Below are 25,692 nucleotides of genomic sequence, written 5' to 3'. Positions count from 1 at the left end.
GTAGATGCTCTTGTTTCCACCCACTTGAAAGATTTAAATCACATATGTTCTTGCATTAGCAGTTCAAGAGCTGAATGGTAAAATTGGGATTCTCTACCCTGTCTTTGATTTTTGATGTGGTGAGAGAGGCATCTTCCAGCACATTTTGTTCTGTCCATTTCTTGAAGATGGCACCCCTACAGTGCAGAATCTTTGCAGATCACTGACAATAGAATGAGATATTTTTTGACTTGATTAAAGAAGAAGAAATATGTTTCAATTAATTTTAGTATTCATGTTTGTAGATCTTTGGTTTGGGTGTTTATTTTACATAATCTGATACTGAATGTCATTGCAGTTTGGACCCAGTAAACTACTACGACTTCCTGGCCTTTGTTTCTGCAGTGGAGGAGATTAACAACAGCTCAGAACTCTTACCCAACCTCACTCTGGGGTTCCACCTTTACTGTCCTGACAATAATCCACTCTTAGTATTTAGGGCTGCTATGAATATATTTTCACAAATTGACACACCAATCCTTAATTACAACTGTAAAACCTCTGGCACACTTTCTGTTATTGCTGAAGGTCTCAAAGCTGAAGAATCAAGTCAAATATCCAATATGCTCTCAATATTCCACTACCCACAAGTAAGGAAACTTCTCCATTTTACTTTAATTTTCTGTTTAAAAATCCATTTCCACAGACCATCATTTTTCTTAAAAATGAATCTAAATTGCTATCCACAAACACATGCCAAAACAAAAGGATGGCAATTGAAAGATACATTTCTAGTAGAACATCTGCTTGGAAACTCAAATTTATATGCTAAGTATTCATAGAGCAAAACAATTTTTGAAAAGTAGGTGCCAAAACAGAACAGAACAGAGGAGAAATGAATATTGCTGGCACTTCCATTGCTTTTTTCCTGTTCATCCTAGCAATACCCCTCCTTTCTTCTCACCCTCCTCCAGGCCACACAATCTAGATGTCCCTCCATTGGAAGGTCACCACCTCCACCATCTCCCCAATACTCTAGGTAGACTGCTCAGGCCTACCTTTGCTCTATATATTTCTCCCCTTCATATTTGAGTCTCACAATATCACTTTTGAAATTCTTCCTATCATTGATATATCTAAAAAATGTCTTGTCTCCCCATTTTACCATGTCAGCTATTTTTTTCTTCAATTGTCATCTTTGCTTTCCTGACTACTTGACCAGCCTATCTTAACTTTCCCAGATATTTTTTGCCTGTCTTCCTCTTTCTGTGATATTTTGTAGTTAATGACAACTAACCTCTTATTCCTTACCTTCTCAGGTATTACTTTTGAGAACCAGTGCAGCCTTCTTTTCCTTTTCCTTACTTGCCTCACAAGTAAGGAAAGTTGGGAAGTTTTGCTGAATCTAAGCAGTTGGTATGGGGGTATTGGAGAACTACTTTGAGGTTGATAGAACATATACAATTCAATGCACCCTATTTTATAATTTGTTTATTTTTCTGTAAGATTGTTCTGTAGTTCTGTTTGGTGGGGGGTATAGATGGGTTACTGTTATTGGAATCCAATATATAGTATACTTTTCTCTTTGTGTTTTGTTGGAATTGTTTCTACTTTGCTAATGAAAACAGATTCAATATAAATCTACTACTTAGTAGTTTTATCACGTGCCCCCTAGTCCTAGTATTTTTGGAAATAGTGAATAAATGATTCACATTTCCCCTTTCTACTCCACTCATTATTTTATGGACCTCTATCATATTCCCTCTGAGCCATCTCTTCTCCAAGCTGAAGAGAAGTAGCCTCTTTAGCCTTGCCTCATAGGGAAGTCATCCAATCCCTTTTATCATTTATTTTGCCCTACTCTGTATCTTTTCTAATTTTGCTATATCTTTTATTAGATACAGCATCCAGAACTGCACACAGTATTTGAGTTATGGCAGTACCATAGAGTGATACAAGGGCATTATAATATTTTCATCTTTGTTTTCTATTTCTTTCCTGATAATTCCTAACATTCTATTTGCTTTCATAGCCACTGCCACACATTGAGCTGAGGGTCTGTGTTGCTTTGTGGAGTTCTTTTGGGTGTCTTTGTGCCAGATAATACAAGACACAATATTATACAAAGTGTAAGCTTTAATTTCCTATACATCAGTCTAACAAACAGTTCATGCACATATACACAAACATAAAGTAAAGATACATCACCATTGAAGCAGAGGTACACATCATCTATGCCAGTGACTGGAGAGATCCAAGTTGCAAAGACAGAGAGCTTTCAATGGGCCAAACACCCCTTTGGATGTCCACATATAAAAGATCTGTGAAGTTTAACTGTCACTTGCCCCCTTTTATACGTATCCAAGTCAGATAATTAGCTGATTAATCAATAACTGGTACTTGATGGCCTAAACACCCACGTTTGAACACTCTGGACCTGACCAGCCTCCAGGGTGAATCAAAGGCAGTCATATTGCTACTAATGTCAGTAAATTAGCTGCAAAAACTTTGCTTTTCAGGATAGGTAACGTCATTCCTGTCCCTAAGTCATTAAAAGTGAGATAAACACACATATAGAATAAATGTATGTGTGTTTTCAATTAACACAGAACTCTGCTTTTCAGAATGGCTTATAATTAAGTTCAAAAAATAGAACCCTAAATGGAGGAGGTACAACAACAAGCTAACAAATGAAAGAACCTCCCTCACCCCAAGAAGTCTACAAAGATTAAGGAAAAGAGATGAAGTCCAACTCCAAACTGAGCAAAGAATGAAAATAATTCTATAATTTAATTTAAGAGTATTAACCGGACAAGCCCTCAGTCACACAGCAACCTCTGGAAACTCCAGGGAAAAGCTGTCGCGGATTTACACCCAGGAAGGTGTTAACTGCGAAACATCCCCGGGCTTGCTCCGGATAATATTTGTGGTGCTTAACTAGTGCAAAATGTGCAATGTGTGAAAAAACTCAAATGAAAAAAACACACATTATCAAAATAAAGAAGGAATTCATCTCTTACCCCTAAGCTGGGGGCCAAACTGGAAAGTTAGTGTCCAAATCCAACCAAGCTCAAAAATACCCAGGCTGTAAGAACTTAGCTTCTCCGTGTGTAATGGAAATGGTGATCCATAAGCAGTAAATGAAGTAAATGTCCATGTTTCATTCTTTGCTCAGTTTGGAGTTGGACTTCATCTCTTTTCCTTAATCTTTGTAGACTTCTTGGGGTGAGGGAGGTTCTTTCATTTGTTAGCTTATAATTAAGTTCAACACTCATAAATGTACATTATCATTCAAGCTTCGCTTTTAGGAGCAGCTTATAACTCATAATCAGGTACTTTTATCAACCCAAAACATCACTTAAAACTTTTACTAATAAGAACAGCATACATAATTACTTTGCTCTACGTTACATGAAAACGTGGATGGTCATTGTCCACCTGTCTGATTACAAATATATTTCCTGAAATATAATTACAGTTCCTGTTATGGTTAGAAAACAGGCTTTTTCCTACTTTTACGACCTTTTAATGCTCTAAATTGCCCATTTAGCGAACAAGATTAGAAAACTCTGAATTAATGATGTAATCCAGCACAAAAGTTCTTTGCTCAGGCTGCACACAAAAATAGTTGCTTGCTTCTCGCAATACAGGATCTCAATATAGTCTCAACAATAACATCCAGATCCTTTTCCTGGGCATAGAACACATCACATAGCTATAGTTTGGGTTTCTCTTTTCCAGATGCATCGCTTTGCATTTGCTCACATTAAATTTCATCTGCCATTTTGACATCCAGTTTCCCAGTCTCATAAGTTCTTCTTGCAAATTTTCCACAATCCTCTTATGATTTAATAACTTTGTGCCATCAACAAATATGTTAAAACCCAGTGGTCCCAGCCCAGACCCCTGGGGAACCCAACTATTTACACATTTATTTATTTAGTGATTAGTGAACTCTACTGTTTACCCTTCTTCATTGAGAATATTGACCATTTAAACCTACCCTATGGCTTTCTTATTTCCTCAGAAGCCTTTCATGTGGTACTTTGTCAAATGCTTTTTGATAATACAAATACACAATATCAACTGGCTCACCTTTATCCACATGTTCATTCACCCCTTCAAAGAAATGCAGTAGATTGGTGAGGCAAGATTTCTCTTGATTAAATCCATGTTGGCTTTCATTAATCCATGCTTATTTATATGTTTTGTCATTTGTTCCTTACAACTTACATTACTGGATCGCACCATAAACTAAGATGAAGTATGATATATTTTCCAACTGCTTAGTAGTTAACCCTAAGAACTTCTTGAAGATAATTCTGAATTAATTATATTCCTCAACAGATCAGCTATGCTTCTCAAAATCCTTTTATGAGTGATGTTAAATTTCCATATCTATATCAGACCATGCCTAGCATTGTTAAGATCAGTGCTGGGATTGTGAAGTTGCTGAAGCATTTCAACTGGACCTGGGTTGGTATTGTCGTGCCTGATGATGACAGCAGCCTTGGGTTTGTCCAGCTCCTGAAAGAAGGGATTGAGCAGAATGGAGGCTGCATTGAATTCATAGAAATATTCAGTCATATCAAAGCTTTGAAACAAAAGGAAATTCGCAAAATAAGTGAAACTATTCATAAATCATCAACCAATGTGATCATTGGTCATTTTATTTCAGAGGATGGATTGTTTATTTTTGGATCATTAAGATTTATGTTTATACCAGGCAAAGTCTGTATTGTCACATTTAGCACTAGTTTTCTTCTAACCAATACAGCGACATATCGTTATAAGAATAATACATTGATATTCACAACAGCAAAGAAAAATATTCCAAGCTTATTTAAATTTATACGTGAGGTAAATCCTATTCTATTTCCTAATAATGACATGATTAAAAACTGGTGGACTGAACTGTGTGACAACCGATGCCCCAAAAGCATTAAAAGAAACTGCAGTAGAGATGAAGATATTAACGACATATTCTACTGTGTCAATCCCCTGTTTGCCAGCAGTTATAACATTTACAATGTTGTGTATGCTCTGGCACATGCAGTGAAAGCCATGCTTTTCTCTCGCTCTGGAAATACCACCATGTGGGATGGAGACCGACAGAGATTATCAGATTATTTGCCATGGAAGGTAACATCATTTTATAAAAGAATGCTATATTTAGAAAACCGTATTAGTGATAGTTGTAACAATATGAAAGGAATCCTTTGGAGGACATTCCATAATTGGGTACCTCCATTTAGGAACCTGAGTCCTTATAGCTTCTGTTATTGCAACCCAGTATTGGTACAACTAACATGTAGAAGCCCACATCTGGTGTCATTTGTGATACCTAAATACAGTTTACATACAGTATTATGTAAGATAAGCATGTAAATGAGATTCCTACCTATATCTTTCTATGCTCCTTCCCTGTGTGCACTTTCTTGCAAATACCCATTATTCAAGAAAAGTTACCATTTGCAGTATAGAGCAAAGGCAGAATATTGGCTTTCATAGAGGTGTAGCAGGAGTGAGAAGTACCCAGGGTAGATGCACCCTTCTCCCTCCCTCATCTTCCCCTCCTGCTCCTTCCTTGATCTCCCCTGCTATGCATTTTCCCCCTTCCATTCCCCCATTCTCTAGTTGTTCCCCGCCATGAGTAACAACTTCAACATGCTCCTCACCACCCCGTCGGCTGTCTCTCTGACATTTCTTCCTATGTGTGGCACCCAGATGTGACATCAGTGGGAGAGCTGATGCAGTCACAATGAACATATTGAAGTTGTGGATCATGGCAGTGAACAACTAGAGGTATGGGGGAAGGGGGCATGTGTGTGGTAAGGGGAAGAGTACAAAGAGGCAGAAGGGTGCTAGCACCCTCATCAACATGGTAACTGGGGCAGTCTGCATGCTCACCCCTTACTATGCCACTAGACCTTTACACATGTATGTGAGCACACATACCACAAAGTAACCCTTTTCCAAACTATGATCCTGCAATCACTTTCCCCAAATCAGTATCCAAACACATCACAGTTTTAGAGAATTGGCTGGTCAACAATTCAGGAAAGTAAGGATGCAAATGGAAAAAAAAAAAAACTAGTCAGTAAAATGGTGGAACAAGACAATTTTTAGATATATTTGTGATAGGAGGATGTGCAAAAGTGGCATTGTGAGACTCAAAGGTGAGGGGGAGAAATATATAGTGAGTAGAAAAATGGCAATAGAGACATAGAGACATAGAAACATGATGGCAGATAAAAGCCAAATGGCCTATCTAGTCTGTCTATCCGCAGTAATCATTTTCTCTTTCTCTCTCTGAGAGATCCCATGTGCCTATCCCAGGCCCTTTTGAATTCAGACACAGTCTCTATTTCCACCACCTCTTCTGGGAGACTGTTCCATGCATCTACCACCCCAAAGTGACAAACTGGATCAGGAACTAGATGAGTGGAAGGTGACAGAGTGTAGTGGTCAATGGAGATCACTCTGAGGAAAGGGATGTTGCCAGTAGTGTGGCTCAAGGTTCAGTTCTTGGGTCTGTTCTTATTAACGCTTTTGTAAGTGATATTATTGAAGGGCTGCCTAGTAAAATTTGCCTTTGTGGATGATAAAATCTGAAATACAGTAGAAACCTATGATCTTGGGATAGCATGAGAAAAGACCTAGTAAAACTTGAGAAATGGTCTGAAATTTGGCAGCTAAATGTAATGCTAAGACATGCAAGGTCAAAAATCCAATGGAATGGTATAATTTAGGGCAGTGGTCTTCACTTAATTTGAAGTGAGAGCAATTTTTAAATGGGTCTGAAAGGGCTGATAGAGAGGTGAAAAATGTCTTCCAACTTGAGGCCAAGAAACTAATAATGCTCTTAATTCTGTTTTCAGGGCCTTATCCATTTTGCTGATTTTCTCTCCTTCACTTTCTGCCCTATATCCATCTTTGGAATTAAATTTTAACATTCAGATTTCTTCCATATTTTTGCTTCCTTCTCAGATATATCTACTTTTCCATGTCCTATCTACCCATCTATCTATGTGCACTATCTCCATCCATATGTGCCATCCCCTCCCTCTTTCTTCTCCCCTTTTCCCATCAATCCATAAACAGCATTTCCTCTATCTCTCTTCCTTTTCTATACCTTCCATCCATAGGTGCCATCTTATACTCTCTCTCCCCTTTCTTTCCCCCTTCCTACCCCTGTATACCATCTCTTCTCTCTCTCTCTCTCTCTCCAATTTTACTCCATCCCCGTTTATCATTTCTTCCCTCTCCCATGGTCTTACATCTATCTTCCTTCTTTCCCCACCTCCCATGATCTTTGATCTTTCTCCTCTCTTTCCCACAGTCTGCTATCTTTCTCCCTTCCTTCATATCCCTCCTACCCAATTTGTGGTCTGTCATCTTTCTGTGCTTCCCTTCCTTACCTTAATCTGAAATTTTTCCCTTCTTCCATGGTCTGATACCTTCCTCCTTCCCCTTCTCCTGTCCAGTGGATGGACACCTCACTCCTTCCCTAACCTCCTTTCTGTGGTCTGGTATCTCTCTTCCCTTCATCCCCTTATCTGACATCTCTCTATCCTTCTCTCCTCCTCCCATGGTCTGGCATCTCTATCCACTCCTTCCCTTTTTTCCCCTGGAAATCTTTCATTTTTCTTTACCTTTCCTTCTATATCCCTGCAGTCCAGTATATCTTTATTACCCTCCCTATATCTCGCTTCTATGCTTCTCTTTCATCCCCTTATTTTGCATTTCTCTCTCTTTGCTTCCCCCCCTGTGGAATCAAGCACTTGCTCACTGTTTTCATTCCCAGCAGCACTGATCTACTCTTCAGACTTCCAGCAGCATGAGTGGAATAAATATGCTGTCTTCAATGGCACAAATCAGTAGTAGAGAATAATCTTCTGGGATGCTGAACTCAGTGTATTTACTTCACTCATTCTGCTGGCAGCCTGAAAAGTAAGAGCAGTGCTGTTGAGAATGAGAATGGTGAGCAAACACTGGATCTTGCTGGGGAGTAAGGAGAATCTGAATAATTGTGCATGACATCCAGATGGTCTCCGCTGGCTGTGATTAGCTTGTAGGCCTTCCATTCAAAACCACTGGTTTAGGAAGAAGAGAAGGTTTGTGCACAAAAGAGAAGTGGGACTTGGGTGTGATAGTATGTGATGATCTTAAGGTGGCCAAACCAGTTAAAATGGTGATGGTGAAAGCTAGAAGGATGCTAGAGTGCATAGGAATGGCCAGTAGGATAAAGAAGGTATTAATGCCCTTACATAAGACTCTGGTGAGACCTCATATAGAATATTGCACACAATTCTGGAAACCTATACCCTGTGAGTGAACATCAGACTGGTAATTTATAAATGTTGTTAAATACATAAATAATAAGAAACTTAGCAGCTCCAGGCATTCCTTAAAATGTGTCCTTTATTCCTTAGCTTCATCGTTATCTGAAGAATGTGCACTTTAAGAACATGCTGGGTGAAGAGATCGTTTTTGAAAAGGGTGGTGACCTACCCATGGACTACAATATTATTAATCTTATCCATTTGCCCAATGGGACAGTGAAACTTGAAATTGTTGGAAGTTACAAACCTTCTGCTCCCCCTGAGGAAAATTTCACAATCAATGAAAAAGTGATAGTGTGGGAGGCTGCATTTACCCAGGTGAGAGTGATATAATATTATGTAAAGTATCTTGCAATGTTGTTATACAATGAAGTGTTCAAGTTCTACATCATGATTGGCTGTTGTAGATTTAGCTATTATTTTAACTGGCTGATATTCAAAGCTTTGTAATTATGCAAGAGGAGATCCTGCACACTTAAACTGCCTAGGACTACCTAATTGCTGATATTTACAGACCATTTACTGGTGTACCACTGTTGAATAGTTGTAGTTAGTGCCTCTGCCAAAAACTGGCTGACATGTGGGCATTTTAGGGATGAATTTGGTCAGACCCAGTATGGCTATTCTTCATACATAGATGTCTAAAAAGAAGAGCCATTTTCCAAATTGAGACATTCAACTTATTAACACAAAAAATAAATAAAATAGGCACAAGAACATACTGACACCATTTTTGAGAGAAATGGCCATCAGATATCACTACAGATAAGAGTATAGTGGATGTTAAACAATATAGGTCAATTCTCACCATAACACCTTTATTTTGTATTATGAGCCTTCTGGAAAAAAAATAAAACCTACTGTAACTCATTGTATACCATTACAATAACCTTCCACCCTGCATGTATCGTCTATATTTAGGTACAGTAGACAATTATTGGTTTAATAGGGATCACAATTTCCTCCACATATTTATTAGGTAGAGAGGAATTTGGACCTGGACACCTTTGTTCATATTCCACTACACCTACCATTAGTTGGTTCCCTCCTGGCCCATTCATGTAGCGGCGGGGGGGGGGGGGCACTGGGGCCAGGAGAGTTTGGGCTCCCTCCTGGCCCATTCATGTAGTGGTGGGGGGGTTGCCGGGGCCAGGAGGGTTTGAGCTCCCTCCTGGCCCGAACGAGTCGCAGGGGGGTGGGGTGGTCACCGGAGCCAGGAGGGTTTGGGCTCCCTCCTGGCCCGAATGAGTCATGGGGGGATGGTCGCCGGGGCCAGGAGGGCTTGGGCTCTCTCTTTGCCCAATGTTAATCGGCGGGGCAAGAGAACTTGGGTTCCCTCTTGCCCCGATTTTGTCGGGAGGGGGGGGTCGTGGTTTGACATGGCAGGAGGGCTTGGGCACCCTCCTGCCTGGATGGTTGTGGGCGGGGATTCTGTAACCGATGTTGTTTTTGACAGACACCGGTTATAGAATCCAGCTTTTAGGGGAAGGACTGGTTCCTCCTTTGCTTAAAAGCCCTTCTGTTGGACGTTTGTGGCTTAGGCATTTTTTTGTTTCATTATGGCTGAAAAGGGTAGACATGGTGTGGGTGTACTTTTAGACGTAGTGGAGATTGATCGTTTAGGCAGAGGAAGGCCATAATCAAAACAAGGACGTTTGTTTTGGTTATGGACACTTTCCCTGCTTCTGCGTTGAACGTTTAAGGACTTAGGCCAAAAGGGAACTTAGACGCTTTTTTGATTATGCCCCTCCACGTTAAAATATTCTGATTTTTTAATGGGCAAGCAGAGTGAAGAATGGTATATGGCACATGTTCTGTATCTCAAAAACTAGAGCTGATTGGAGAAAACTGATCAAAACAAAGAAAAATCCAACGAGTCTGCAGTAAAAATTGTGCCCCAAAAACAAGAAAGAAACTGCAGATAGAAATGTACAGGGACAGGAATCTTTATTAAAAACCATATAAATTTGTAATCCTTTAAAATTGATTCTCTTATACATGGAATATGGACCCTATATGGTCCGTGTTTTGGAGAAACACACCTTCCTCAGGGGTCCATGATATACAATGCATCGCATGTAGAGAATGATTCAGAAAACAACGTAGTAATATGATCATCAAAATTGTCAAATCTGATGCGGAAAAATCTCCTTCTAAGCTGACGCACTAGGTAAGTCCAGCTGCCGAAAGTGAAAGAGTGGAGAAACCTAGTGCCATTTTAGAATCAGCAGATCAAATATACCCAGAAACAGATCTAACATTTGAGGCACCATAATGAGTTTTGACCAGTGTTATCAGTTGGTAAAAAATAGTTACATTTGACAGATCCTTCAGAAAGGGGGTTAATTTGTGATAGCTGAAGAAAAGTCTGAATTGGTCTGTAAGTGGTCATAAGAACATAAGAACATAAGAAGTTGCCTCCACTGGGTCAGACCAGAGGTCCATCCTGCCCAGCGGTCCGCTCCCGCGGCGGCCCATCAGGTCCGCGACCTGTGAAGTGGTTTCTGACCAATTTAATAACCTACCTCAAGTTCTATCTGTACCCCTCTATCCCCTTATCCTCCAGGAACCTATCCAAACCTTTCTTGAACCCCTGTACAGAGTTCTGGCTTATCACCTCCTCTGGAAGCTTGTTCCATGTGTCCACCACCCTCTGGGTAAAAAAGAACTTCCTAGCATTTGTTCTAAACCTGTCCCCTTTCAATTTCTCCGAGTGACCCCTAGTGCTTGTGGCTCCCCACCGTTTGAAGAATCTGTTCTTATTCACTTTCTCTATGCCCTTTAGGATTTTGAAAGTTTCTATCATGTCCCCTCTAAGTCTTCCTCTTCTGAAAAGGAAATTTGCATTTATAAAATCAAAGCTCACTATCATTTGTAGATATTTTCCCCTCAATTCGCAGATACCTCCACAATCCAGATGCTCCCAAAGCTGTTCTCCTGGCTACAGGAAATTACCCAGAGAAGGAAAGCCCATCTGCTGCTATGACTGTATTCCCTGTCCAGTTGGAGAAATCTCCAATCAGACTGGTAAGTGATTAGTAACACATGAGATGCTCATACTGGCAGGTTATTCAATGTGGTGCCTGCTCAATACAATTAATAAAAACATATTAAAAGTCACAATGAAAAAATGCCAATAGACCATTAAATCCAGCATGCTGTCTCCAGTGGTGGCCCAAGAACATATTGCCAGCTTAATGCTCCTGGCCTAGAAAATAATACAATACACCGCACCAGTCTCTAAATCTAGGTGCAGAGACATCTAACCTGGTAGAGAAAATAATGAATAGTGGAAAAAAAGACCTCAGATAACAGGTACCCCATATATTAAACAGCATTCAGCAAATGGAGACCATTAAAAAAACAAAACATCTCAGGTCAGGAAAAAACTCCATATAATATCATTCACAATTCACCTACCAGGCCAAAAAATATCTGCATATGCAAACAGGAAATACTAGTTCATCACATCAAAAAAGGGAAAACGTTGAAGTTACTTATCTTTTAAAAAATCAAAGCTCTAAAGAAACCCAAAAAAAGAATCTCTGTTTCATTACTGCTGCAGCAAGGGAATAATTCCTGTTTTACAATCATACAAGCACAAAATGGTGAATAGGAGAGATATCAACCTTTTAAAATCTCCCATAAACACCTATTTCAATTCTAACCAATCAGAAGAGGAATCCCAACAGTGACCCTCAATTAAAGGTTGCACCCATAACAGATTCATCAACAGACTCCTACCCTACCAAGCAGCCTCCAAAGATCTTGAATGGAGCCAACTGGTCAGAACATCAACTTCTTACATGCACTTCAGAAAGCTCCTAAAAAAATACTTCCCCAAATAGGATAACCCAGCTTAAATTGACCATCTATTCCAAGTTGTTGCTCTAAGACAGTGGTCTCAAACTCAAACTCTTTTCAGGGCCACATTTTGGATTTGTAGGTACTTGGAGGGCATCAGAAAAAAATAGTTAATGTCTTATTAAAGAAATGGCAGTTTTTCATGAGGTAAAACTCTTTATAGTTTATAAGTCTTAATAATAATATTGTAATTTATAGCTAAAGAGACTTATGATCAAGAAACTGTTTTATTTTACTTTTGTGATAAACATATTGAGGGCCTCAAAATAGTACCTGGCAGGCCGCATATGACTCCCGGACCATGAGTTTGAGACCACCGCTCTAAGACTATGATTATTCTTACTTATTATTTATCTCCCTCCTTATAAAGCCCTACTTAACTACCTTCTATGTGTTCCATACAATTTTCAGTACTCTCTTGACTATTGTAGCTTGCTGACTCTCTTCAGCCATTTTTCCTGTAAACCGCCTTGAACTGAAAGGCTTTTGCGGTATATAAATAAAGAATTTTGTTATGTTATGTTATCATAAGAATGCTGATCACTCAATGCACAAATTCAAATCATTAGTTTCCAACTCCATTCAACAAAACTATCCACTTTTGTTGATATTGGTACAAAGCTCCTTTAAAGTTACCTTGGCAGCTTCTGTTCCAATACTGTGCAACAGAAAGTGTCAAATGTATGAGAATACTGAAGACAGTGAGCAACTAAAGGCACTTTCAGTTTACCTATTCATAAACATGAATGATGTTCAATCAACAAGGTCTTAAGTGCCTTCAAGGTCTACCCCACATAACTCAGATCACACAAACATTGAATTAAGTAGATCACACCCACAGGCTCACATAAACTGCAACTCCTCAGCTCAACATTTTTACCCATCATCTTAGAGATGTAACTTGAACCTTCCATAATCACTGAGCACATTGTATAATTTTCACATTCCTTGTGACCCGGATCCTTAGTGGTCCATTGCTTCTTCCTAGTCCAAATGTCTAATTGATTCAGCTGTTCTATGAAGCTCAAATTCCACTGAAAGGAAAACAGTGCTCAAACATCTGATGGAGTTTTAACACTAGGCCGCTCCCCTTGCATCTCACCTAGCTTTGCCTCTACTCAGAACCTCTGGTCTTTTTATGGATGCATGAGTATGACACACTCTGTTTATATTTTTTATACTGTTTACCCCCCTATTACTAAGATGTGATAAAGCTTTCTCCCATGGCCCACACTGCTAAATGATCCGATGATGTTCCAACACTCAGAGAATTCCTATGAGCATAAGAGTAGCATCAGAGCCAGGGTAGAAAACTCTAACATTGCTTAGTAAAAAGGGAATTGTGTGTTCTTTCCTATTAATTATGGAGTTACTTCAATCTTTCTTTTGAATTTATGCTTTATATTTTATTGCATTGAAAACCACTATGGCCAGCATTCAGATATAGCAGTATATCTAATCTTTTAAATAAACAAAGATAATTTTAAAAAACAAAAACCCAATAAAGAGCCTTCTTGTTCTTCACATATAGGTGATTCATTATAAAATCACCTTGTGAATGTGAAATAAAGCTTTAAATAAAACATAAAGCTCATCCCATAGCTTAGGTGAAAGAAAAATATATTTAAATTTAAAAGAGCAATATTTAGCCAATCTCTAAACCCAAAGGAGATTGATTATGCAGATACTAGGATTACGGCTATTTCTGTAGCAGGTCCTACTACAATTATCACTTTTAACATTTATAAAGTACTGAAAGGCTTGCTCAAAAAAAGGGGAACCGCTGAGGCCACACCGATACCAGTGGCAGGACACCAACAGCGGGGCTGCAGAGCACAGATCCTCCCCTCCCCCGAGCCTGCAGAGGAGAAAGTCTTAAAAAGGGGAACCGCTGAGGCCACACCAATACCAGTGGCAGGACACCAGCAGCGGGGCTCCAGAGCACAGATCCTCCCCTCCCCCGAGCCTGCAGAGGAGAAAGTCTTAAAAAGGGGAACCGCTGAGGCCACACCGATACCAGTGGCAGGACACCAGCAGCGGGGCTCCAGAGCACAGATCCTCCCCTCCCCCGAGCCTGCAGAGGAGATCATTTGAAAAAGAATCCGCCATCTCCCCTAAATTTCCAACTATTCAAACAGATAAGTAATAAGTATATTTACTTGTTATAACTCTGTATATATAATTTTACTCCCAAAAAAATCTAAAAACCTAAATAACCAAAAAGTTAAAAAAAATAAATTAAAAAAAGTCTGTTGAATCTAAAAGTTTTAAGCTATTGTTAGTTGAGTTTAAAAGTTAGACTAAAGCTATTAGATGATACATCTGTTGAATCTGAAACTCAATGCTAATACTAGTGCCATTAGTTGATAAGTGCTATTAGTTGATAAACTAGTTGAACTTTAAAGTTTAATGCCAATATTAGACAAATTGTTTAATGTTAATATTAGTTGAATGTAAAAATCTGTCTACTGCAAACTATTACCATCTGTTGAATATAGAGGTTTATTACTAAGGTCAGCTGAACACAAATTCTGAATATTATGTACTATTACCATAAGTCACAGCCCCTCCCCCCCTGAGCCAGCAGGGGATCCTGCTTAAAAGACTGCAGCTCCAACCAAAATAAGAGCACAGCGGAATCCTAACCAATAAGAACTCCACGGCACTACCTTGCACACCAACCAACCCCTATAGCTCTAGCACTCCCCCCCATATACAATCAAAAATGAAACCCAGCACAACAAAACTCCTGCTCGCCATCCTACTACTCTTCCCGCTCCTAACAAAATGGAACACATCTGGACACCACATCTCCCCATCCCAATTCTGACAGAGTCCAACAGACTCATCCAACCTTCAAGAAAACCCCATCCACCCAGAAATCTGATAGACTGTTCAACGATCACCTACAAAAGCATCCCCCCCAGTTGCGGAAAAAGGCCATCTCCCAAGCCAAAAACAACAACCCATAAAAATTAACAACCCCAACCAAGAAGCCTCCTCCATCCAAAATGCACTCACAATCCCAATACAACTTACACATCAATAGCCTGTGCATATATGAACATAAGATCGATAAACCCAAAGGCAGACCTCATTAAGGACTGGATAATCAAAGAACATCTAGGCTACCTATTCCTAGCTGAAACCTGGCTAACATCTGACTCAGACCCTTGCATAACAGAATTCTGCCCTAAGGGATACAAAGTAGAGCTTATCTGCAGAGAAAAAAAGTGAGGGGAAGGATTGGCAATTCTAGCCAAAAACAATCTCAACATAAAAGTCCTAGACAAACACACGACACTCGATCTAGATCTACTAGCCTGCCAACTATCTGGCGATACACTCAAAGACACCATAACCTGTATTCTCTGCTATATAGCACCAGGAAAATGGAGCACTACAAAACACACTCTTGAAGACTTCATCTTCCAGAATTCACTATCATCAACTTACAACCTACTACTAGGAGACATTAATCTCCACCTCGAAGACCATACCTCCAATCAAACAGAAAGCCTACTCGCCTACCTCAAAACACTATCCTACCAAATACTCAACCCCTAACCAACTCACGAAAAAGGCCATCAACTAGATATTGCTGCATTCATGACCCAACAACCTCAAACACCAGTAATCCACATCTCAAACGGATCCTGGATCCCCTCCCTCTGGTCAGATCATTATAAATACACCTTCAACATCAACTGGGCTCAATGCAATTATAAACACAAACCCCACAAATCCCCCATCAAAATCCGTCCAAAAATCGAATCAACCACTTTCTGGGACAAAGCAGATCCCGCAATCGACTCCATAGACCCCAAAGAATTCATACCACAATGGCAAACATTAAGTGAAACAATCCTAAATGAGCTAGCTCCAATAAAATCAAAACACAAAATCTGCAGACAATCAGACAAATGGCTAAACGCTGAACTGCTCCAACTCAAAAGGCACTGCAGACAAATGGAAAGAAACTGGAAAAAAAAGAACCAAGAACAATCCAAAATAGCATGGAGAAGTCTAATCAAACAATACAAGACCAAACTGAAAGAAAAAAGAAAAGATAACTACTCCAAGCTGGTAGGCATGGAGTCCATAGACTCAAAAAAACTTTTCAATCTAGTAAAAAACTTCACCAACACCAAACCTTACCTAGTAGCACAAGGAAAGCATCCTCCAACAGCCACTCAACTCGCAGACCACTTCAAAAACAAGATTACAACAATCAGGACTATCTTCAATAACACACACCCCCTCCTCGATGAGATAACAACAAATCCCCCAATAGGAGAAGCCATTGCTGCAGACAGGACCTGGACCTGCGGTAAACTGGACAGACATGAATCGGCTCTACAAAAAATACAGTCATGCTTCATGCGACCTGAACTATTGTCCCGCGTATCTAATAACCAACGCCACCCCCAAATTTAGGGCCAGCCTCATGTAATGGATCCAAATTACACTCACTGAAGGTCAATTCCCGCAGCACCTAGGAGAAATCATAATCACTCCAATTGTGAAGGACCACAAAGGCCTTATAGATAACCCCGCTAACTATAGACACATCGCTTCAATACCAATATACGTCAAACTTATAGAAGGACTAGTTGCACAATTCCTCACAAATTACCTGGAAGACCACAATCTTCTCCACCCCTCTCAATCGGGATTCAGATCCAACCACAGCACGGAGACTTTACTAGTAACCCTACTAGACACAGCCCGACAGCACCTCAGCAAAGGCAGAAGGATGCTGATAATTCAACTCGATCTATCTGCAGCATTCGATCTGGTCGATCACGCCATCCTACTGCAGACACTAGAAGCCATAGGGATCTCAGGCATGGTATACAATTGGTTTGAAGGATTCCTTAAATACAGATCTTATAGAGTAAAGTCAAACAATCTTAAATCAGAACCATGGTCCAACCACTGTGGAGTTCCTCAAGGATCACCTCTCTCACCTACTCTCTTCAACCTCTTCTTATCCTCCCTTGGGTCTACCCTAGACAATATGAATTTAACTTCATTCAGCTACACTGACGACATCACCATACTCCTACCCTTTGATGCTCCTAACCTAACTTCTACAGAAAAATTGGAAAAAACCCTTCAAGCAGTGGAAAAATGGATGGCAGATCACAAATTGAAGCTGAACACTGACAAAACAAAATTTCTACTGCTTGAAAAGGATAACAATCCCTCCATCACAGAACTAGATATAAACGCCTCCAAATACCCTATACAACCTACCCTAAAACTCCTAGGAGTAACACTAGACAGATGCTGCACAATGCAGACCCAAATCAACAAGACCACCCAGAAAGCATTTCTAACCATGTGCAATTTAAGAAAAATCAGAAAATTCTTCGACAAAGAGCAATATAGGCTAGTAGTCCAATCCCTAGTACTAGGTCTATTGGATTACTGCAACATACTCTATCTGCTTTGCTCTGCAACAATGATAAAACAACTACCGTATTTTCACGTAGATAACGCGCACCCGTGTAAAACGCGCACACGGGTATAGTGCGCGGAAAACACAAAATGATGTACAGAAATATTTGTATACTGCACACACCCGTATACCGTGCATGCTGCCCGACTCTCCAGTCGCCCGCCCCGACTCTCCTCTCCCTCTTGAAGTCCTGTCCCCACCCTGAAAGCCTGATGCCCCCCCCGATGTCCGATTCATCCCCCCCGCAGGACCGCTCGCACCCCCACCCCGAAGGACCGCTCGCACGCATCCCCACCCTGAAGGACCGCTCGCACCCCCACAGCCTCCCGACCCCCCCATCATGTAGAAGCTCCTACCGGTGTCCTGCTGCTTCCCCTCTTGCCCCGCCGACTCCCCGACACGATCAGGGCAAGAGGGAGCTCAAGCCCTCTTGCCCCAGCCAACCGCGGCACCCCCGACACGATCGGGGCAAGAGGGAGCTCAAGCCCTCTTGCCCCCTCGACTCCCCGACACGATCGGGGCAAAAGGGAGCCCAAGCCCTCTTGCCCCGCCGACTTCCCCAGCTCCCCGACAATATCGGGCCAGGAGGGAGCCCAAGTCCTCCTGGCCCTGGCGACCCCCCCCTAGTTGTTCGGGCCAGGAGGGAGCCCAAACCCTCCTGGCCACGGCGACCCCCCTACTCCCACCCCGCACTACATTACGGGCAGGAGGGATCCCTTCTGCCCTCAACGCAAACCCCCATCCCCCCAACGACTGCCCCCCCAAAAACCTCCGACTGCCCCCCAGCCGACCCGCGACCCCCCTGGCCGGGTTGGGCCCATGTGCCTCAGGCCCCGCCCCCAGGAGGGACCTAAGGCTCCCGGGCCTATTCTGATTGGCCCAGGCACCTTAGGCCCCACCATTAGGCGGAGCTTTGGGACGGATGGGCCAATCCGGCCTCATTCCGTCATTGGCTGCCTGCCGGACAGGCGGGTTTGGCTCCCGTCTGTCCGGCCAACTACAGAAAGGTATGGGGAAGGGGGGTGGGGGGGTCAGCCAGGGGGGTTGCGGGTTGGCTGGGGGGGTGGTCGGAGGTTCTTGGGTGGGGCGGTCGTTGGGGGGAGGGGGGTTTGCGTCGAGGGCAGGAGGGCCTGGGATCCCTCCTGCCCGTAATGTAGTGCGGGGTGGGGGTAGGGGGTCGCCGTGGCCAGGAGGACTTGGGCTCCCTCTTGGCCCGATATTGTCGGGGAGTTGGGGAATCGGCGGGGAAAGAGGGCTTGGGCTCCTTTTTGCCCCGATCGTGTTGGGGAGTTGGAGGGGCAAGAGGGCTTGAGCTCCCTCTTGCTTCGATCATGTCGGGGGTGCCGCGGTTGGTTAGGGCAAGAGGGCTTGAGCTCCCTCTTGCCCCGATCGTGTCGGGGAGTCGGCGGTCCTTCGGGGTGGGGGTGCGGGTGCATGCGAGCGGTCATGTGGGGGGTGAATCGGACGTCGGGGGGAACTATGTAAAAAAAAATTTGTACAACGCGCTCACGTGTATACCGCGCAAGGGTATGCATGGTTTGTAAAAACACGTATAACGCGCGCGTTATATGCGTGAAAATACGGTACAGACAATCGAAAACACTGCACTCAGATTAATCTACTCACTGAGAAAATTTGACCACGTCACCGCGGCCTACCTGGACTCACACTGGTTGCCAATGCAAGCACAAATTCAATTCAAACTATACTGTCTATTATTCAAAGCAATAAATGGCACAGCCCCCAATTACCTAAACACCGCCTGTACCAAAACGCCACCACTAGGCAAAGAAGAACTACAACCCCTTTTACCTACCCCCCCACTCAAAGGCACCCAGCGCAAGAAGATATTTGACAGTCTGCTGGCGACGCATGCAGCGAAACTGGACCACACTATCTCCAACCTGCTGATAACAACAAACGACTACAAATATTTTCGCAAAGAAATCAAAACCCACCTATTCAAAAAATTTATACAGATGGCTTAACCCCAACCGGATCCCCCTCAACGCAACCCCCCCCTACCCCCTTCACCAGTACCCTTCTCTTTAGCCTCAAGCATCTCAACTGCTTCCCTAATGGTATATATACTGGATCCGCACTATTTCATATGTGTACAGCATCTTGTAGCTCTTGAAATATACAGCTCCATTATTCTTGTAATTTCTCCTGGAAATGACCAGAATTCTCTCTGTAATTATCCTGGAAATGTCCAGTTGTCTCTTTTGTAATCCGCCCAGAACTGCAAGGTTGAGGCGGAATAGAAATCAGTAATGTAATGTAATGTACATTTGACATGTAATAGATGGCCCTTGCTCCAAAGAGCTTACAATCTAGTTTTGACAAACAGGACATAGAGCGGTAGGGCACAGATATGGGGAGGCCTCACTGGGTCCCCTAATATCTACCTCCTCTCTCCTCCTCCCCCACAAATCAGAGGCAGAGACCATGGTTAAACTTAGCTAAGGAAGTTTATTTATGGCCGCAGCATCGTTACAACACAATCCACATTATATGAACAACCATATTCAATAATTCTGACTATGAATAACAATGCTCAACTAACAATAACCTGCCAAATACAATACTTCATCTTATCCTAACTTCTAACAACCTCACCCCCCGTCCCAGGGAGGGACATACCATCATACCAAGCGGAGGCAAAGCTGGGATCCATCAGCACTGCATACAAGTAGGCAACGCTGTTCAAGCGAATGCTCTATTCCCGCTTGGCCTGAGCCACCATCCAAGCATCCCGAGCCCTGTTGGCTGTCCCCCGATCATTGTTCAAGTGATGGGAGTAGTGATGGTCAAACCTTTGCTTGCCCCTCCGTCCAAGAGGAGTCTTGCAGCCGTCGAGGGGTAGGAACCCTCACTTTAGAGCGGCACAATCCTATTCCCCTATCAAATGTTCCTCCTCTCCAGCATGTGTTAGTTCCCCCCTTTTATTAAGCACTGCCCCTGCCATCTGTGACTAATCCTGCTACCTTAAGATTGGGTAAAGGTAGGCAGGAGTTCAATTTCCCCAGCACGCTGCAAAAAAGATGGCTGCGCTGGGAGAAGCCAGTTATTTAAACCTCCCACTGCTCTTCCCCTCAACCTACCCTGACTAGCCCTTTTCTTTCCCATCTGCCCTGGTCCCTTGGAGCTGATTATGTTGGTGAAGATGTTATTTATGTAATTGTTTGTTTTATGTACTTTAAAATGTGTATACTGTATTCTGGAACCCACCTAGGTTTAGGCAGGCTATACATTTTTTTAAATAAATAAATACTAAGAGAATATCCTTTCTTCTCAGATATGGACAACTGTATGAGATGCCCAGAGGACAAATGGCCCAATGAAAAAAGAGATGTCTGCATCCCCAAAATGATAAGCTTTCTATCCCATGAAGAACCTTTAGGGATAGTTTTGATACTTCTCTGTCTTTTCTTTTTTCTTATCAATGCTGTCATTCTGGGAATCTTCATTAAGTACCGAGACACTCCTATTGTGAGATCCAACAACAGGAATCTAAGCTATATTCTTTTAGTCTCTCTCATCCTTTGCTTTGTCTGCTCATTTATATTCATAGGCCACCCTGAGGAAGTAACCTGCATTCTCCGACAGACTGCCTTTGGAATAAGTTTCTCCATCTCTCTCTCCTCTGTCCTGGCTAAAACAATCACTGTGGTCATGGCTTTCCAGTCTACCAAGCCTGGAAGCAAGCTCCGGAAATGGATGGGTTCCAGGGTCTCATACTCTATAGTTCTTTCCTTCCCTCTTCTTCAAGTCCTCCTGTGCCTTGTCTGGTTGGGTACTGCTCCTCCATTCCCACATCATAACATTCAATCAGAAATTGGAACAATATTAATTGAATGTAATGAAGGGTCAGCAATTGCATTTTACTGTGTTCTGGGTTACCTGGGATTTCTGGCTGGTATCAGCTTCATTGTGGCTTTTCTAGCAAGAAATTTACCTGGCAGTTTTAATGAGGCCAAGCATATCACCTTCAGTATGCTGGTGTTCTGCAGTGTCTGGGTGTCTTTCATCCCAACATACCTGAGCACCAAGGGAAAGTATACGATAGCAGTAGAGATATTTGCTATTCTGGCCTCTGGTTCTGGAATACTGGGGTGCATTTTTATCCCCAAATGCTTCATTATTTTGCTGAGGCCAGAAAGGAACAACAGGAAGCATATCACAAAAAAATAAATGGACTTAAACTTCCTTGAATAATAAAGGAAAGCTAAAAGGGTCACAGTTATATTCATAATCATACAGAGCTAGAATGCTGAACAAGGGTAAGATGGGAAATTATCTTGATATTACTTTTGGTTTAAAAGCAAGGTGCCAGAACCTATATGCATGAATGCCTAATTTTAATTGTACTTGGTTTGATTGGCAAGAGATATGTATGCAACAATAAATTCTTACAACTATGCTGGATTCTTGATTTCTTTGTTTATCTCTTGTTCATCACCCCTTCCTATTGTTCCTTTGTGGGGCCTGGGACTCTTTTGTTTCCAGACAAAAGGTTTACATGTGAATAGGTCAATGCATCAAAGTACAGTGTGTGGTGCAGTGGTTAGAGCTACAGCCTCAGCACCCTGAGGTTATGGGTTCAAATTCCATGTTGTTCCTTGTGACCCTGGGCAAGTCACTTAATCCCCCAATGCCCCAGGTACATTAGATAGAGTGTGAGGCCACCAGGATAAATAGGGAAAAAAGCTTGAGTATCTGAATATAAATCACTTAGGCTCTAAGTGGTATGGAAATACTTAAATAAAGTAGCAATTTTTGAAAAGAACTACTTAAACCTGTATGAATACAGCATGCACAGACATCAAAGAGATGTATTCTGGGCATGATTTGCAAGGCCCAGTGAAATATGCATACAATTCCAATGACAATTATGTGCTACATTAAAAATCATAGGTGTCAGCCTTTCCAGCAGCTCCTAGGCATGTGTAAGTGCTATCTAATATAGTAACATAGTAACATAGTAGATGACGACAGATAAAGACCCGAATGGTCCATCCAGTCTGCCCAACCTGATTCAATTTAAATTGGTTTTTTTTTTCTTCTTAGCTATTTCTGGGCAAGAATCCAAACCTTTACCCGGTACTATGCTTGGGTTCCAACTGCCGAAATCTCTGTTAAGACTTACTCCAGCCCATCTACACCCTCCCAGCCATTGAAGCCCTCCCCTGCCCATCCTCCACCAAACGGTCATACACAGACACAGACCGTGCAAGTCTGCCCAGTAACTGGCCTTAGTTCAATATTTAATATTATTTTCTGATTCTAAATCTTCTGTGTTCATCCCACGCTTCTTTGAACTCAGTCACAGTTTTACTCTCCACCACCTCTCTCGGGAGCGCATTCCAGGCATCCACCACCCTCTCCGTAAAATAGAATTTCCTAACATTGCCCCTGAATCTACCACCCCTCAACCTCAAATTATGTCCTCTGGTTTTACCATTTTCCTTTCTCTGGAAAAGATTTTGTTCTACGTTAATACCCTTTAAGTATTTGAACGTCTGAATCATATCTCCCCTGTCTCTCCTTTCCTCTAGGGTATACATATTCAGGGCTTCCAGTCTCTCCTCATACGTCTTCTGGCGCAAGCCTCCTATCATTTTCGTCGCCCTCCTCTGGACCGCCTCAAGTCTTCTTACGTCTTTCGCCAGATACGGTCTCCAAAACTGAACACAATACTCCAAGTGGGGCCTCACCAATGACCTGTACAGGGGCATCAACACCTTCTTCCTTCTACTGACTACGCCTCTCTTTATACAGCCCAGAATCCTTCTGGCAGCAGCCACTGCCTTGTCACACTGTTTTTTCGCCTTTAGATCTTCGGACACTATCACCCCAAGGTCCCTCTCCCTGTCCGTGCATATCAGCTTCTCTCCTCCCAGCATATACGGTTCCTTCCTATTATTAATCCCCAAATGCATTACTCTGCATTTCTTTGCATTGAATTTTAGTTGCCAGGCATTAGACCATTCCTCTAACTTTTGCAGATCCTTTTTCATATTCTCCACTCCCTCTTCGGTGTCTACTCTGTTACAAATCTTGGTATCATCTGCAAAAAGGCACACTTTTCCTTCTAACCCTTCAGCAATGTCACTTACATACATATTGAACAGGATTGGCCCCAGTACCGAACCCTGAGGGACTCCACTAGTCACCTTTCCTTCCTTCGAGCGACTTCCATTAATCACCACCCTCTGGCGTCTGTCCGACAGCCAGTTTCTGACCCAGTTCACCACTTTGGGTCCTAACTTCAGCCCTTCAAGTTTGTTCAACAGCCTCCTATGAGGAACTGTATCAAAGGCTTTGCTGAAATCCAAGTAAATTACATCTAGCATATGTCCTCGATCCAGCTCTCTGGTTACCCAATCAAAAAATTCAATCAGGTTCGTTTGGCACGATTTACCTTTTGTAAAGCCATTAGATTCAAGGAAATACACTATCCTTTCTTTCAGCAAAACTTCCATTATTTTTCCAACAACTGAAGTGAGGCTCACCGGCCTGTAGTTTCCTGCTTCATCCCTGTGACCACTTTTATGAATAGGGACCACATCCGCTCTCCTCCAATGCCCAGGAATCACTCCTGTCTCCAGAGATTTGTTGAACAAGTCTTTAATAGGACTCGCCAGAACCTCTCTGAGCTCCCTTAGTATCCTGGGATGGATCCCGTCTGGTCCCATTGCTTTGTCCACCTTCAGTTTTTCAAGTTGCTCATAAACACCCTTCTCCGTGAACGGCGCAGAATCTACTCCATTTTCTCGTGTAACTTTGCCAGACAATCTCGGTCCTTCTCCAGGATTTTCTTCTGTGAACACAGAACAGAAGTATTTGTTTAGCACATTTGCTTTGTCCTCATCACTCTCCACATATTTGTTCCCAGCATCTTTTAGCCTAGCAATTCCATTTTTTATCTTCCTCCTTTCACTAATATATCTGAAAAAAATTTTTATCTCCCTTTTTTACATTTTTAGCCATTTGTTCTTCCGCCTGTGCCTTCGCCAAACGTATCTCTCTCTTGGCTTCTTTCAGTTTCACCCTGTAGTCCTTTCTGCTCTCCTCTTCTTGGGTTTTTTTATATTTCATGAACGCCAACTCTTTCGCCTTTATTTTCTCAGCCACTAGGTTGGAGAACCATATCGGCTTCCTTTTTCTCTTGTTTTTATTGATTTTCTTCACATAAAGGTCCGTAGCCATTTTTATCGCTCCTTTCAGCTTAGACCACTGTCTTTCCACTTCTCTTATGTCCTCCCATCCTAACAGCTCTTTCTTCAGGTACTTTCCCATTGCATTAAAGTCCGTACGTTTGAAATCTAGGACTTTAAGTATCGTGCAGCCGCTCTCCACTTTAGCCGTTATATCAAACCAAACCGTTTGATGATCGCTACTACCCAGGTGAGCACCCACTCGAACATTAGAGATACTCTCTCCATTTGTGAGGACCAGATCCAATATCGCTTTTTCCCTTGATGGGTTCCGTCACCATTTGTCTGAGCAGAGCCTCTTGAAAGGCATCCACAATCTTCTACTTCTTTCCGATTCCGCAGACGGAACATTCCGGATGGGACTGGGATGTCCACCGATCAAACCACAGAGTCAGAAAGTCTTCTTAATAGAAACACGAAGGCAGATAAAGGCCAAAAGCCTGGATTACTGTAATCTTGGGCCTACCAATAACCCTGTTGAGTGCATTACAGGTTGCTCAGAACTCAATGGCCCATCCAGTCTTCCCATCCACAGTAACCATTATCTCTTCCTTTCTCTAAGAGATCCCACATGACTATCCCAGGCTTTCTTGAAATCAGACACAGTCTCTGTCTCCACCACCTCTACCAGGAGACTGCTCCACTGTTGATAGATGGTTTATAAAGTACATAAAACGAGTAGGAATTTGGTAATATGGATGACTTCTTTGGGAGCTGTGCTCAGTTCAGAAATTCATTTCAGATTTTACAACTTCTTTGGATATAAATTGCCCTGGACCTTTTCGTTATGGTGTGATTTCTTCAACAGCTCAACCAATTT

General features: G+C 42.2%; 1 protein-coding gene across 1 annotated transcript in view; it reads left to right on the top strand.

Moving 5' to 3' along the window:
* Window positions 1–21,846, top strand: part of LOC117346253 (vomeronasal type-2 receptor 26-like) — a 35,582-nt gene extending 13,736 nt beyond the window's left edge. The window contains exons 2-6 of the mRNA XM_033915655.1: window positions 338–629; window positions 4,327–5,121; window positions 8,415–8,642; window positions 11,225–11,351; window positions 20,951–21,846. Of these exons, the coding sequence (XP_033771546.1) occupies window positions 338–629; window positions 4,327–5,121; window positions 8,415–8,642; window positions 11,225–11,351; window positions 20,951–21,846 (2,338 nt within the window). The remainder of the gene's footprint in view (window positions 1–337; window positions 630–4,326; window positions 5,122–8,414; window positions 8,643–11,224; window positions 11,352–20,950) is intronic.
* The last annotated feature ends 3,846 nt before the right edge of the window (window positions 21,847–25,692 follow it).

Source organism: Geotrypetes seraphini, chromosome 12, assembly GCF_902459505.1.
Source record: "Geotrypetes seraphini chromosome 12, aGeoSer1.1, whole genome shotgun sequence".
Taxonomy (NCBI): Eukaryota; Metazoa; Chordata; class Amphibia; order Gymnophiona; family Dermophiidae; genus Geotrypetes; species Geotrypetes seraphini.
This window is presented reverse-complemented; position numbering and strand designations above follow the sequence as displayed.